The sequence below is a fragment of the Emydura macquarii genome, unplaced genomic scaffold (assembly GCF_026122565.2).
Source record: "Emydura macquarii macquarii isolate MOO-44397 ecotype Brisbane River unplaced genomic scaffold, CSIRO-AGI_Emac_v2 contig_480, whole genome shotgun sequence".
Classification (NCBI taxonomy): domain Eukaryota; kingdom Metazoa; phylum Chordata; order Testudines; family Chelidae; genus Emydura; species Emydura macquarii.
Genome location: NW_027130617.1, coordinates 13,543,393 through 13,559,186, shown reverse-complemented (window position 1 = coordinate 13,559,186; position 15,794 = coordinate 13,543,393). Strand labels below are relative to the sequence as shown.

The 15,794-nt window shown below is 38.8% G+C and overlaps 2 protein-coding genes across 4 annotated transcripts in view; one reads left to right on the top strand and one right to left on the bottom strand.

The window, feature by feature from the left end:
* The window catches only part of MCOLN3 (mucolipin TRP cation channel 3), a 46,384-nt gene extending 34,275 nt beyond the window's left edge, over positions 1-12,109 (bottom strand). For both annotated transcript variants that reach the window (XM_067538552.1, XM_067538553.1), the window contains exon 1: positions 8,278-12,109. The gene's annotated coding sequence lies outside the window, so the exon portion shown is untranslated. The remainder of the gene's footprint in view (positions 1-8,277) is intronic.
* The window catches only part of DNAI3 (dynein axonemal intermediate chain 3), a 46,889-nt gene that overhangs the window by 9,576 nt on the left and 21,519 nt on the right, over positions 1-15,794 (top strand). For both annotated transcript variants that reach the window (XM_067538550.1, XM_067538549.1), the window contains 6 exons: positions 5,672-5,853; positions 6,433-6,537; positions 11,912-12,058; positions 13,016-13,215; positions 13,584-13,700; positions 15,036-15,226. In XM_067538550.1, the coding sequence (XP_067394651.1) occupies positions 5,672-5,853; positions 6,433-6,537; positions 11,912-12,058; positions 13,016-13,215; positions 13,584-13,700; positions 15,036-15,226 (942 nt within the window). The remainder of the gene's footprint in view (positions 1-5,671; positions 5,854-6,432; positions 6,538-11,911; positions 12,059-13,015; positions 13,216-13,583; positions 13,701-15,035; positions 15,227-15,794) is intronic.

Here is a 15,794-nt window from a genome sequence, read left to right as displayed (position 1 = left end):
ATTCACTAGGGTTGATCTGCATAGTTCACTTGTATCTTTGCCACTCATGAGTAATGTCACCATCCCAAAGTCATGCTGATAGTACCTGTTTACTACTACGACCCATTTTATATGTCTGTATACATTATTTTGTTTATTATTTATATTTCAGTAGCATCCAAAATGGGTGAGGCACTGTACAGTCATTTAGGAATACTGTACTCAGAAGAGTTTACAACTGAAAATTTTTGACTCGATGCTAAAAATTTTTATTCAGGAAAGCATCGGTTGGCGAAACTACTGATATGAGTTTCAGGGTCAGCCCTAAGTTTTGTATTATGATTTGGAATCCTTCAGGAAAAAAAGATGTTACTGGACTGGGCAACAAAATGGCGGATAATATTCAGTGTTGATAAATGCAAAGTAATGCACATTGGAAAACATAATCCCAACTATACATTTAAAGTGATAGGGTCTAAAATAGCTGTTACCATTCAAGAAAGAGATCTTGGAGTCATTGTGGATAGTTCTCTGAAAACATCCACTCAATGTGCAATGGCAGTCAAAAAAGCTAACAACGTTGGGAATCATTAGGAAAGGGATAGATAATAAGACAAAAAATATTGTATTGCCTCTTTATAAATCCATGGTATGCCCATATTTTGAAGATTGCATGCAGATATAGTCACCCCACCTGAAAAAAGATATATTGGAATTGGAAAAGGGCAACTAAAATGATCAAGGGTATGGAAAATCTTCCATATGAAAAGAAATTAATAAGACTGGGACTTTTCAGTTTGGAAAAAAGATGACTAAAGGGGGATATGATAGAGGTCTATAAAATTATGACTGGTGTGAAGAAAGTAAATAAGAAAGTGTTATTTACTCGTCATAACACAAAACTATGAGTCACCAAATGAAATTAATAGGCAGCAGGTTTAAAACAAACAAAAGGAAGTATTTCTTCACACATTGCACAGAACCTGTGGAACTCCTTTCCAGAAGATATTGTGAAGGCCAAGATTACAACGGGGTTCCAAAAAAAAAAATTAGATAAGTTCATGGAGGATAGGTCCATCAATGACTATTAGCCAGGAAAGGCAGGGATTGCTGCTTTCCAGAGGCTGGGAAGGGCCGATGGGATGAATCACTGGATGATTACCTGTTCTCTTTATTTCTGAAGCACCTGGCATTGGCCACTGTCAGAAGATGGGATACCGGGCTAGATGGACCATTGGTCTGACCCAGTGTGGCTGTACTTATGTTCTTATATTCTTAATTTTTAACTTAGTCTTATAGAAATAAGTTATGGAAAAGACCTTGTAGGTCATCTAACCTGCTTTGCTGATGCAGGATAGTTGCTTACAGTATATTCCCTATGTGATTTGTCTAGAGTACTTTTAATTAATTTTAAATGGGCATTCATTATGTTCCATGCGATACTGAAACTGCATCAGGTTGAGAAAATGATTTTATATTAACATTGAAGGACAAGATTTTATGCAGCTAGCTGAGGCTTTTTTTTTTTTTTTTAAATCATGTGCTATCATTTGAGAGCAGTACAGCTGTTTTATTTTACAAGCTATTTGAAAATCACTATTATTCTCAGTTAGGACTGTTTGATACTTAGAGAGAATTAACTAATTGCTTGGGTTTCATTTCACTTTTCTGTCAGGTGGGAGGAATTTTCTTTCCTTTCTGATAACTTCACAAGAAGGAGATTCCAAAAATGTTATGGGTCGGGATGGGAAAGTTATATTGATTTCACTTTGGGTACGAGTCCACTTAGTTGCACCCTCGGCACCAGCCCTGGACAGCCCTGGAGCAGCAAATCCTTGAGGACTGATACATGTGCATGTTGTGCTTTCCTCTGCTCCCCCTGTCCAATCATTCTCTTGAGCCAACTGGGAACTGAAATAAATGAAAATCCTGCTGTCTGTGCACTGCAGAGATTTGGATTTTTGTCCTGTTGGCTCACAGGAACAGAGATGGCAAGAGGCGTGCAGGGAAGACATGACATGCACATGCCTACCCATGATGTAGTTAGTTGGAAAGTTCCCCAGTAGAGGAACTGGGGATTTTAGCACTGTTGCCGTCCTCATGCAGAACAGTTGGTAATTTTATTTCTCAGAGAGATGCTTTGCAAAAGGAACTGTAATTTGTAAAAGTTGTCTGTATCCTGACCACATCCTTCACTCCCTGGGCCAGCAGGGGCCGGGGAATGCTGCAGAACAACATGTTCAATTCTTTAGGAGTAAATGCCTCAAGTGGCTTTGGTGCAAACTATTCTTCATGGTGAGTTCTTCTAGTCAAAACGCTAGACCAAAGAAGGATTCATGTCCTGATCGCCTCATCCCAAGGGATGTTGTAATAAAATGTCTGACGGAGAGAACATACAGACTCTTGCAAGGTCACACAAATGAAAATCCTTGAAATCTAAGTGATATAGAAAAGGAAAGCGGTGCAATATTAGTTAGCATTCGTGATGCAAATAGATACATGAATGCTGTGTGTATATTGTGTGCATGCTACACAATGTTCTGTAATAGGAAGTCCAGGTAGAACACACCGGACATATTGCAGAATATATTAGGAATGACTTAATAGTCCATTGATTTTAGTGGATGACTGCAGCAGAACGGATGCAGTAGAGGACCAGCCGTGAAAGGGTTTAAAGGATAAATGTGAGATTTATCAAACATTACATGTTAAGTGATAGGCCGATTGAGAAATTTAGCTTCCTGGATGATAGAGATTAAAAAGGATTTATTGTTTTGTGAGTTCTAAAAGGATTAGGTTTGCAATGACTTCTCAAAGCATGTCTACCAAGCTGATCAATATCCCCATTTTAGATTTACCTACTTCACTTTAAAATAGACAAAAAGATTCCTGCTCCAAGCTTCAGATATCCTGCCAAAATACAGGATTGTTCTTATAACAATAAGAAATACAAAAGCAATGGAACACCAGCAGATCTCACAAAATCCAGCCCAGCAGCTGAGAACAAAACAAAACCCACATGGCCCCTCAGGTCCCCAGGAACCCTCTCCATTCCCTAAGTAACCAGTTGAAAAGAAGTGCTTTGCAGCTTGCCCTGAAGGTCAGCTGATGCGCATTATTTCAGATCAAATCTTAGGATCCTTTATGAAGAATGTCCTCTCAACAGCTCCCACTCTAATAAGCTATGAGAGATCCAGCTTGAATGCCTTTGTAGTCTGTAAATATGGCAGCATTGGAAGAGCAAAAAGGCAGTCTCTCAGATATAAAGGCTTTATTGGCTTGAGCCTTGCCTAGGTCATAACCAACTACTTACATTCCATCCAAAGCCAAGAAGCAGACAATGCAATTCAAGAAGCACCAGTGTCACACAAAAGCACCCGGAGCCATATACATGTTATGCACAGTGCATACCATTGGCAGCAGCAAGGAGCAGCAGATTTGTCTCCTCTGGCCCTCTGTCATGACAGGTGGAGTGATGGAGCCAAAACTGAGTGATTGGTACCATGACCTGTGCTCAGTCAGGTGGCCAAACCTGAGTGAGTACACTTGGCAGTGGGACAGCCAGTGCTGCTCCTTCTTGCTGCTGCATTTGGGCTGGCTCCTGCACCAGGGCTCCCGCCAGGGACCTGTCCAGCCTCACCCCATTTCCAGCAGCCTCTGCGCCTCTCAAAGATAGGGAATGACACTGCACCTGCGTGGGCTGGACTGGCAGGTGAGGAATGAGCATGGTGCAGACTTGGTGGGCTAGCTACTGGGGCCAGCGGCAGCAGTGGGCATGGCTGCCCAGGGATTGCGGGTGCATACCATGTCAATTTCTGGGGATGCCCCTGGTATCACATATTCAGGGTGAGCTACATCACTTAACAAGTGGGTCCACCACTTTCTACATTAGCTTCAGCTTTTGAATAGATGTAAGGTGTAGTCCCTTCCCATTAGAACTTACTGCAGTCATCCTAAGTAGAAACAACAAAGCCATAGATTATGGTGCCAAGGTTGGCTTTGGAGACACAGTCACAGTCCTAGTGAATGTTCTTTGATTATCGAAAAGCAGGTAGGAACCTAGCAAAATTCACACTTTAGTAACAAATAATGGATATATAATCTCAATCAAAGAGGCAGATATAATCTTTGTCATATGCTCCGGTTGCTCCTCTCAGCTAACCATTGCCACCTCAGTTTCATCTTGTTTGAGTCTCAATCAGCTTGCTTTTATTCATGCTTCAGTCCCATCCAGTAATTGAGAAATAGACTTAACTGCACCCTAGACAGGATGAAATGGAGATGAGGGTCTTAATTTAGAAAAGCTTCCCTGTTCAGGACAGTACATAAGCCTGTGCTTAAAGTTAGGCATGGGCTTAATTGCTGTCCTGAATAGGGATGGACTCAGGGCTTTCCTCAATCAGGGCCACAGAGCTGGGTGTCATTAGTATATATAAAGCATTTCAGTCCAGGCCTCTTCACTAATCCTTCTACTGGCCTCATGCACACTGAACAAGATGGGTGACGTGACAGAGAAGAAGCCTACGGCACCCCATGTGAGAGAATCCATGAGATAGAAGAGCAATTGCCTAACACTGGACACACAAAGCTATCAGAGGGCCGCTCTGTCTAAACCAGTATGGTCTTCCAGTGAGTTAACAAAACCTCATAATTAACTATAGCAAAGACAGCTGACAAATTTGACAATATCGGGAAGAATCCTGTCTTTATCCACTGCTAGAAGGTCATTGACCAATGCAAATATAATAGTCAAAACCCAGAATGACAAAGATTTAGGACGTCAGAGGCATCAAGATAGTCAGAGGCATCAAGAAATTGTCTTACTGCAACCTTTTCCATAATCTCAAACAAAACATTAACAAATACAGTCACTAACTGCACATATTATCAGCATCCAGAGCTGGATTTCTGAGCAGAGGATGTGCACAAACTACTTTAAGAGCAGTTGATTCTCTGTTCTCTTTCAAGTATCATTGGCCATCTCCCCTAGCAAAGGACCAATACTTCCCTAATGGTCAACACAAGCTAGGAATAAGGATAAGTGAAGACTGTGGAATGAAGTTTCCCCAGCATCTTAGTGAGTAACACTGAACAAAACTGAAGCAGAAAATACTGAGCATTTGTCCTCTCCATATGTTATTGTGGTTTTTATAGATGCAGGCGTTTTAATCTGAACACTGTAAATTTTATCCACAGTAACACAACATTTCCATACTCCAGGAAGGATTCTCTTCAGCCAAAGAATAGATATGACTCAGATTTACCAGGCTATCCACCACCTTAAAGAAATCAGCTGATCATTATTTTGTGAATGCTAGAGTTGCAGCAAATAAATGTTTCTTTGCCCTCCACACAGCCAACTTCTAGCACAAAATTTCTGCCATAGCATAGCACAGGATGCTTGTTAATTCATTCTTCTTTTTTCTTGATACATTTTATTTTAAATAATATATATTGATTATGCAAAATGTGTTAGGTAGAGATTTTTACAACATGAATACAATGTTGTCTTTCCATATTGAATTTACAATCTATGCCACCAAATGTACCAAAACTATAAGTACAGCGGTTCAAAAGTTGTGCTACTAGCAGTAAGTAAGATTTAGAACTGTTAAGGACGTATCTCCTATACTGTCAGCCTTTCAAAGGAAAACATTTTGTTCACCCTCCAACTCTGCCCTATCTTTTCTAGGCCACCCAGAGATCTTTCCATTAGTTTTCACCGAAAAAACGCAGGAAATTTTTAATTGTCGAATTAATGAAGATATCACAGAAGAAAAACCTTACAAACTTCTGAAAAAAGAGGACATAATTCAGGACATGAAGACAAGAGCTGCAGTCTCTGATTTCCACCCGGTCAAAAAAATTGTCCTAGTACGTAACCCCCTTCATTCTAACTTTAAAACCCTCATACCATGTATTTTCAGTGGTAAGGCCCATCCTCATCTGTCTATCTGTGAATACTCTAGGAAAATGTATTTTCACTTCTATTTTTCATATTCATATGTAATCCTTAAAAATAAATTTAAAAAGGAATAAATATTAGTATATTACAAAGTAGAAATACATCTAGATATGCCTTTGACTATGCCCTTGAAATTTTCACTGACATCCGTGAGAACTGCACACATACATGAGGGCAAAACAGCCCTCTGTGCTTATAAATTTTTACAAATTCTGGACCTGATCCTGCACTGCTAAAGTCAATGGTAATTTTGCCATTGACTTCAATGAGCATAGGATCAATCCTTTTTTGCACATTACTTGCTTTCTGCTTTCCAATACATAATTACAGTTCTTTGCATTTAACAATTTTTTTCTTCAGGATTGGGTTTTCTGATATTGACTACTTAAATATCTAGCTCATAATTTTACAGATCTTAGATTAATTTGTCAGTTGTAATTGGATGTAAAAGTTGAATGCATTAAACTTTTTTGTTCTTATTCATGCAGGACTATCCAGGGGAAGAACTTCTGTTAGTTTTAGATACTGAGTTCAAATATGGACAGAATTTTTATCTTGTTGCAACTGAAGAGGCCAAGGAAAGCTTTTTAAATGTAAGAAAATTCAAACACACTTCCACATTATTCTACATACTTAAAAAAAACTCAGAGTGCTACAAATACACACACACTGACATCTGTATAGTCTCTTCTCTTCTCTCTCTTTGATTCCCATCCATCGGCTCAGTAGTGACGATGGAGCCGAATGAAGCTTTTCCACCACTTTGTATCAGCTTCACAGCTTCTCTCATCTTTAAATATTTTGTTCTATATCATTTTCCACTATGTCTATCCAATACATCCTCGGTTTTCCTCTCTTTCTAGTTCCTTGCACTCTGGTACCTATCACCATGTTTGGTATCCTTTCTAAGTCTATTCTTGACACACATGCAAACCATTGCAGTTGTCTTTCTTGGATCTTCAGCATTATTTCTTGCCGTAGCCATGTTCTTATGTAATTTTTTATTTTCTGCAGTCTTGAAACTCTCAGTATTCCCCTCAGCCAGTTAATTTCTAGAATCAATATCATATGTTCATCAGCTTTCCTCATACTCCAACATTTCAACCTGTACTGTACTATCAGCACAATTGTCTCATATACTGATTTTAATTTTTATTGAAATGAGTTTAGCTTTCCAGATCTTATAGTTTTAGGAATGCAACAGTGGCTAGTCAGAGTCTTTTTTTTAATGTCATCGATACGGATCTTCTTCAATTATATGAAAAGAAGATCTGTATTGTACTCACTAATAAGTATTTAAAGCACTCAACTTTCAAAAAGTTTACACTGAAGTTAGTCTTAACATGCAAAATATATCTATAATTTATACTGAAAAAGTTTGGGTGAAATCACAACTCCATTGAAGTCAATGGGATTTTTGCCATTAACTTGATTGGTGTTAAGATTACTATTTCTTATATAACTGCTAATCACATGTGCAAAATCTCTAGTTTTGCACATTATAATTAATGGGCTAATGGATCTTCAAAGGAAGAATATTTATATTCAACAAATTGTACTTAGAAAATATATTTTGAATGCTAAATTAACCCCAGGTTCATATATTTGTAAACATTAAAGGAAAACATTAACCTGTTAACTGAAAGTCACTTTTGATTTTAATTTTTTTTTCTACTGTGGTTACAAGAAGCACTTAAAATGACTATAACTGAAAGATTAGAGACAAATATGTTTCTTGTTTTCATTTTGTACATTTGCAAACAAACAATTTTTGTATAGTCCTTTAGACACTGTTTTTGCAAGTATATGTACACATGAGTGTACACACAGTAGGATGCTTTATTTCCCTAAGCTTACTAACATGCCTAATTGTTTGCAGGACTGGATCCTTAATTAGTTAGGTCTCAATTCTTCAATGCATTGTGCACAGGAGCACCACTGTATGTACGCCTGTGACCTCTAAGCAGGACTGGCCCTCGACCAAATGATGCCTCCCCCATCCATTTGTTAAAACTTTGTAATACCCTATTTTTATTGCATTTTAGCCCATTTCACGACTTGATGCATGATTTATCCCTGTCATATAAGACAATAAATTTGCACACTAGGATCTGTAAATCTGTATTTATTCATGCCATATATAAGCAATAAAAAATCATTTCCTTTAAGCTTATAGAAACTTTTTAATGTTAAGAATAGCTGAAATATACTAACGTCAAGAAATTGAACTGTGCACCAACATTGGGTGGGACCAGTATTAAACAGTGTTACAGTAGGTGACAGCCTAAGAATGTTAACCCTAGTCCTTTAGTTCAAAAGATTGCTTTTCTCACCTTTGCCCTTGCAAACTGCAGCACAGCATCAGAGAGATCCAAAGACTGGTCAATGGCATTTTCAACCAATAAAATAGCAAGCGATGTCAGTCTCTCGTCAGCCATTGTCTATGGAAGCTATGTTTTAATGAGCCTGAGCTTCGAAAAGTTGCACTAACCACTCGCGACTGTGACTGGCAGTCCTCAGAGCTATCCACACATTAGAAAAAGGGTCCTTCAGCTCTACATCATGAATGAATCGGAGAATTTGGAGTGGAGAGTGCTTCGAGTGTGGCAAAATGTGATGGATGTTGTCCAATTCGACATCGAGGTCTTTATCATTGATGTCCAAATATTTCCCATGTGTCTGCGTCTGGTTAAAATTCATGCAATTGTTCAAAAATGTTTTCCTGTCCCCCTCAGCTTACTAAAATCATACAAAAACCTGCAGGTCTTTTTGTGGTGTTTCATTTGCTCAAACCTTTCTTCGATGGACACTCAAGCAGTGTCAACGAGCGAGCAAAAAAACCTCCCTCTTGAATTTATCTTCCAAGTTTCCCATCACCTCATCTCTGCCCTTGTAACGAAACTGTCTCTTCTTTTGATGAATAATGGTTTCCTTGAAGACAGGCTCAACTACTAAAGTTTCCACCATTTCTTTGGCAGCAGTGATGGCATCTTCAAATCTGTTGTCTCTGTAGTCCACAACGAAATCAAGGCAGCTTCTCATCTAAATAGTAGCGGTCATGATGTCCATCGACTGAGTTTGTAATGCCTTGCTTACAACATTTGCTGGAATAGGATATCGTGCAAAATCACAATTGAGATCATAAATTTGAAGTCAATATTCTGGTTTGCCAGGCTTTGCACCTCGTGTCAGATTCTGGCCTTAGCTTTACTTGATTGCACCATTTCCATCAGGGCATCGTAAACCTCAGTCACTTGTACCTCACTGGCCTCACGCTGTCAGTGCAGCTCTCCTAGTGAGTGTCACATAGCAGCTTCATGGTCAGATTTGTAACGTTGTCCATGAGGATCTTCCATGGGATGGTTGATGCTGAAAACAGGATGTATATTCTTTGGACCTCTGCAGTACTCGGAAGAGAGATACCGAACCTAAAGAAGACGACGCTGTGTCTGACACAGACAGGTTGAGGAATGGCAGCCACAAAACATGAAAAAAGCTCTTGGATTCAGCACAAGGATCCTTGCTTGGATGCTGCCATTTCTTCCCTTCACATTGTGCTGCTGTTGTAGCCTTGGCTGCAGCAGTCCTGAAATTGTATTTTATTCTCATTCAAAATGTTCATAAACAGTTCTGTTAGGCCTTTTCCAGGGAGTGATCCACAGACTGGAAACAGACAGTGTCTCTTTAGTTGGATATAGCCATCCTTGTCGTCAACAAATCGTATTGTAAATGACATCTTTTCACTGTGACTGATGTCAGGAGTACTGTCCATTATTACGGCATAGTACTTCGTTTTGCTGAGTCGCAACAATATGTTATCAAGCACCTTCCTTGTCATAAGGTCAATCAATTAGTTTTTAATTCTTTTGCTGCATTAATGGTCCATAGCTTCTTTATGAACTACTCAACGTAGGTGCTCACACATGACATAGCTTATTTCCCAAAGAGCTCTACCAAAAAAACTGAAAGAAATCACCTTTATGTTCAGTGAACAATTTATCTCACGAGTCTCAGAAAGCCAAATTATTTTTTGCAAAGAAGAGGGTAATTGAGATCAGACACTCGAGCACATGCCTCCAATGCTGGGTTTCTACATTTAATGCGCTGGTTTTCTGCATCTCTGCATTTATTCAGGTTGAGCCTGAACTCGACCTCCATCCATTTGGAGTAGGCCGTAAAATGGCCAGGTGACTTTTCACGTTGCTTCAGAGCATCAGCTAAGTTATGCCAGTTATTGTACCCAGAAAGCACAAGCAACTATTTGGCATTCCTGTCAAGTATTTTGCAACAAAAACAGAACACTTTGACAGTTGGATTCGAGTAAACTAACCAACGCTGATTCAGTTTCTCACCATTCTCAAGCTCTTTTTTCAATGTGACTTTGAGAAGTGTCATTTCTGCTCATTTACTGGAAATGTCATATTCTCAGTTTTGCCCAGCCTGTTCAAAATTGTACGATCAATATCAGCAGAGTTTAGGATTGCTGACCATAAAGCAGGATCTGATGTATCAATTTGTGGTGTGCAGTTTTCCTCACTGCTGTTTCTGTCATCATGCGAGGTTGATTCTTCTTTATCATTTCTCTCATTTCCATGTAAAACAGATTTTTCTTGATCATTATTCTCCTTTCCATGTGAGCCACGTTCTTCTCTCATTTATGCCACCACGAAAACTGGATGATTCTCCATCACTTTCCTCTTATTTCCATTCCTTATCTTCAGGTAAATCTGCTAATTCCGTAGGAATAGGATCTCCACATTTACACTTCACTCCTCAATTTCTTCTGCACTGGGACGATCACTACTGCCTAAAGCCCAGTCTATGTTGTTCTGTTTCAGATATTTTCTCATCAAATTGCCCCTTACTGCAAACTAGATTGCAATTGAGCTTTTTGCTTCCTATACTGAGCTCCTGAAGGCTTCTTCGGGGGCATCTTTTATTTTCTATGGGGGAAAACAAATAATATTAGGGAGAGCAAAAGTCTGTGTTCTGCAGTCTTAGAAAGTCATCAAACATTACGTGTTAAGCATAGCAAAAGAAGTAACAGTATTTTTTATATTGCTGTGTAGATACGGGTTCGATAGATATCTCTGGCAGTTCATTAAATATGTCCTTTATTACTCGTTACTTACACTCTTCAAGTCTTAAAACACAAGCACATTTTCACATTTACACAGTAAAAAAGGTTCACAATAGCACAGCTGGGCTCTCAGTTCACTTCAGTTCATTCTTATATCTCACTGACTGACTGGCGACACCCCGCTCCTTATATACCTGTGAGGGCATGGCTGACAACATTCTAGGAGGTTCAAGGAAAATGTAGTTATCAGAAAGTCTGGAAGGTTCCATGAGAGTCTATAAAGGTCCAGAACATTCTAGGAGGTTAGTGAAAAATGAATCCACATATGGAATATCTGAAACATTTTATTTCAAACGTTCTATTTTCTCTTTTGTCACTAACAACAAAAACAGCACCCCAAGCCTGATGCCCTCCCAAGCCCGGCACCACAAGCAGTTGCCTGGGTTGCATGCCCCTAAATCTGGCCCTGCTCCCAAGTGCAGTACACACTGCAGGATCAGGGCCTTAGTCATTTTCTTCTTTTGTTTGTGTGGGTCTGTCACACAGCAGCAGGTGAGGGGAAAAAAGCATTTTAGTAGAAAATAAAATAATGATTGCACAGGGGATTCAGGAGCAGGTGGAATACATGAAACTATTTTAAACTTGTTTTTAAAAACTGACTTGCTTTCAAGTTGACAGTGTCTCTTTAGTATTTATTGGAAAATTCATTGCTAAAAGGGTCTAATCCTGCAAATCCTTACTCCTGTGAGCAGCGGTATTGACTACATTGAGAGTATTTGTATGAATAAGAATTGACAAGATTGAGCCTATAATTTGTACCTACATTTAAATAACATTTATATATGAAAAACTATAAACCTATTCTTTGCAATTACTTTGTTTTATAGCCTCCGGAGGCAGTGGAAGAAGAAGGAGAGACTAAAGAAGGAACACTGGAGGAATACGTTTATAAACCTCCTGTCCGCAAACCTTGGGTCTCTCTTGGCAGTGAAAAGGAAATTGAAGAAGAATCAGTTACAGAATCTCTTAGCAAGGTCAGAATTTAGAGATTTCATTCAATCAAAATAGTATTCTCACACAAATTCTCTAAAATAAAATTAAAGAAGATCCTTAAATGAACCAAATGCAGAAAATTTAGAGTGATGCCTGAAATTCTTGTGGTCATCCCAGCTTTGACTGTGATTTTGTCAAAGGAGAGTTGGAATTAGCTAGGCAGCTAAGAAAAACTGAAAGTGCTGCAGGAAGAGATTTGATGTTTTCCTTTCCATCTAAGTCCATACATGATCCAATGCCCTAGACTGCAGTGGAGGCACTCTGCTGCTAGAGATGTAAAACAGAAGTCATGGCACTTGTGGTTATTAAGCATCCCCATCACCATTTGTAAGGTTTGGTGTGGTAGTTTTGATCTCTTTGCCAAACTTCAGTTTGGATAATTGTAATTATATTCTACTTACTTAAGGGCCCAATCCTGCTCCAAAGAAGTCAATGGCAAAACTCCCATTGACCTCAGGGAAGTCCAAATTCTCCATGTAGTTTAAATGGGATGCAGTATTCTCTTCTGTATGTTCTGGAATCTTCTGTCAACATAGGATTGAATTTAAGTGGTGTATAGGTTTTGTGGTGGCTTTCAAACCAGGGGTAAATTTCACCCAGAGAGAATTGAGGTAGTTACTTAGGCAAAGGGACAATTTTGATACATTAGAGTAACAGAATTAGACCTTTTAGTGCTAAGAGTAATGAAAAAAATATTCAGAGGCTCCTGTACAATTTTGAAAGATAAAAGGATATGACAACACACACTAATTGGTGATTTGGGCTCATGAGAGGGAAACAGAATTTCAAAACCTAGAAATGTTTGTGAACTCTCTATACAAGTGACCAGCAGACGTGACCTTGCAGATCTCTGAACCTCATTGTTTCAAAGGACTTGCCTTCAAGAATAGTTTTCCTATGGTTATTTCAGAAAATATCATATTTTGGGTGTATTTCAGATTAAATATATGATTTCTCGAGTGCGCAGAGAGTTTGGTTCAAAGGTCAAATTTACTGATAGAAATGCTTCAAGTGTGAAAGATGGCTACATTGAATGTACATCCTACCAGGATAAAAATTTCAGCATTAAGAAGCTTGAAAAAGATGTTGGTGCACAAGTCGTTCCAAAAGTAAGGGAAATGAGTACTCAAACAAAGTGGTAAGTGTGAGATGGATTTACCAGTTTTGGATAATTATAAGAGGAAACAATCCCTTATTTACTAATTTATGCCCTGATTCTGAGCTCTCGAGCAGTAATGTAAATTAGGACTAACTCATTGGAGTCAATGGGGTTACACAGTTGTAAATCCAGCGTGAGAGCAGAATCAGGTCTTCTGAGAGCACCTTTTCAAATACTGTACACCTACCCTCTTCTATCCCTCTACCAAAGTAGGATCAATCCAGATCACCTTACAAACATTAGCAAAAAATAACAGTTAGCTTTCCATTTTTTGTACTTCATAAAGCTTCTTTTAAAAAATCTTTAATAAATTTTACCTGTGTTAAAATTTATTCCAAATTGCTTAGGACCTATCCAAGAAATGCAGCCACACAGTATTTTCCTAGAGAGTTCTCAGATGAAGAAAAAGAGCTGTGTTTGTCATCTGAGGAGCTGAAAGAATTTATCATCTCAGTGTTTTTAAGGTAAAAATGTTGCAATAATATGCATTAAAGTTTACCTTAAGTAATACAGTATACAATTATACAAGAGGTGTCACTACATACTAAGGTTTATAACTTGGTTTTAAAATAAAGACAAAAAACTGGATTCTCTGATGTATATGTTCCCCATCCATGCTTTTCTGATACTGTGCTTTGTGGAAGGTGGTTTCAAATTTCTAAAACATGTTAGTCAGCTGTTAAAAACTGATTAAAAATTTCCTTACTGACAGAAACCTTGAACCATCTGAAGTTTAAAGTATATGTCTCATTCATTTCATGTGTTTTTTTATACTCTGTCACTTTTGCTAATTATTGAAATACTTCCCTCATGGTAATGTTATTGCATATCCATCCAGTAAGGGGGCTTTAACACCTTTCTCTGAAGCAACAGGCATTGGCCACTGTCAGAGACAGAATACTACTCTAGATGGACCGTGATCTGGTCCAGTAATTCATTTCCTATGTTTCTATATTTTGCATCTTCCTAGCCTATTTTTTCTTCTTACTTGATACTATAATAGGTTTTTGACATCACATTCATTTACAGGAACAAGTAATACATCCATGACACATTCACTTTCATGGGCAAACAAAAGATTATGGGCCAGATCCTCAGCTGGTGTAAATGGACGTAGCTCTATTAAAGTCAGTGGAACTCTATCTATTTATACCACGGAAGCCTTATATACATTACTACTTATGTTGGTATAACTTATGTTGCTTCAGGGTGTGAAGAAGGCATCCCTCTGAATGACATAAGTTACACCGACCTAAGCACCGGTGTGGACAGAACTATCTCAGCAGGAGAGCTTCTCCCACCGACACAGCTACTGCCTCTCATGGCGGTCATTTTATTATGCTGACAGGGGAGCTCGCTCCTGAGGATCTGGCCCTATGACTCCTCTACTGGATTCAGTAGAAGGAAGAGCTATAAACTGTGAGGGCCCAATCCTACAGCTCTTGCTCACTTGAGAAGACCACTGATGTCTTTGGGGCTCCTCACGTAAGTAAGGACTTCAGGACTGGGCAATAAATTCCAAGAGCCTAATCCCAACCCACTGAAGTCAAATTTATCTGAGCACACACAAGTGAAGTGATAGCATAGTATGTCTGTTTTTTTATAAGTGTCTTTGAATGTGAAGGGCTCTCTTGAAAGTAGAGACCAGCATTGGGTAACCATTGGGTATACCACTTTTGGGGTTGTGGTCATAATTTTTTAAATGAAAGATGTCTCTTTACTCAATTAGTAGGTAATTATCCCATTAAATAATCACATCTGACATTTTTGAAAATGTTAACTATTTTTTTTCATAACAGAGTGGAAATAGCACTGCAGCAAAATGAAATTATGAATGCCTTTTTTGATGACTGGAAAGCATTAGCAGAAGATGAAAGTGCCTTTGGTGGCAAGTCAGATGCTTACCTTAAGGAATACCAATCGTTTACAGACCTGCACTATCTGAAGCATAGAACAGTTAGCTGTGTTTGCTGGCACCCAACCATTTATGGTAATTCTTATAGAATATTCAGTTCATGCCTGGAATATCCGGAGGTATAGTTTGAGAGCTTTAAAGTTTAAATTTGTAAAGGTTTTATTGGCCTTTAAGTGGAAAACATATTTAGTACTGATTTGAGATGAAGTGTATGGGATATGGAGAGATATTGTGTAGAACTCAGAGGTAACATTGTGGGCCAGATGATTTATTTTGCAAATGTATAGTAGGAGGATAGAATGGAAGGAAATTTCTTCCTTGTGAGACCCATTTAAAGGGACTCCAACTGAGCCTAATTGCTTCCTGATACTCTCCTAGAAGTACACACTGCTCCATGGGGCCCTGCTTCTCTTTCCCCTTCTCCCCACCACTTGGCTATGTGGCAAGCCTAATGCCACACCATGAAGAGGAGTGGCTCCACCTGAGCACAGAGAACACCAGGAGACATTCTGAGTGCCTCCCAATGCTCCCTTTGGGGTATTGCAGCTCCACATTCCATTGTTTGAAGGTACAACTGTGTTCTAGCTGAGCTGTGAGCACACAAATAGTCAACTCTGCACAACACACAGGAAATCTGCCTTTT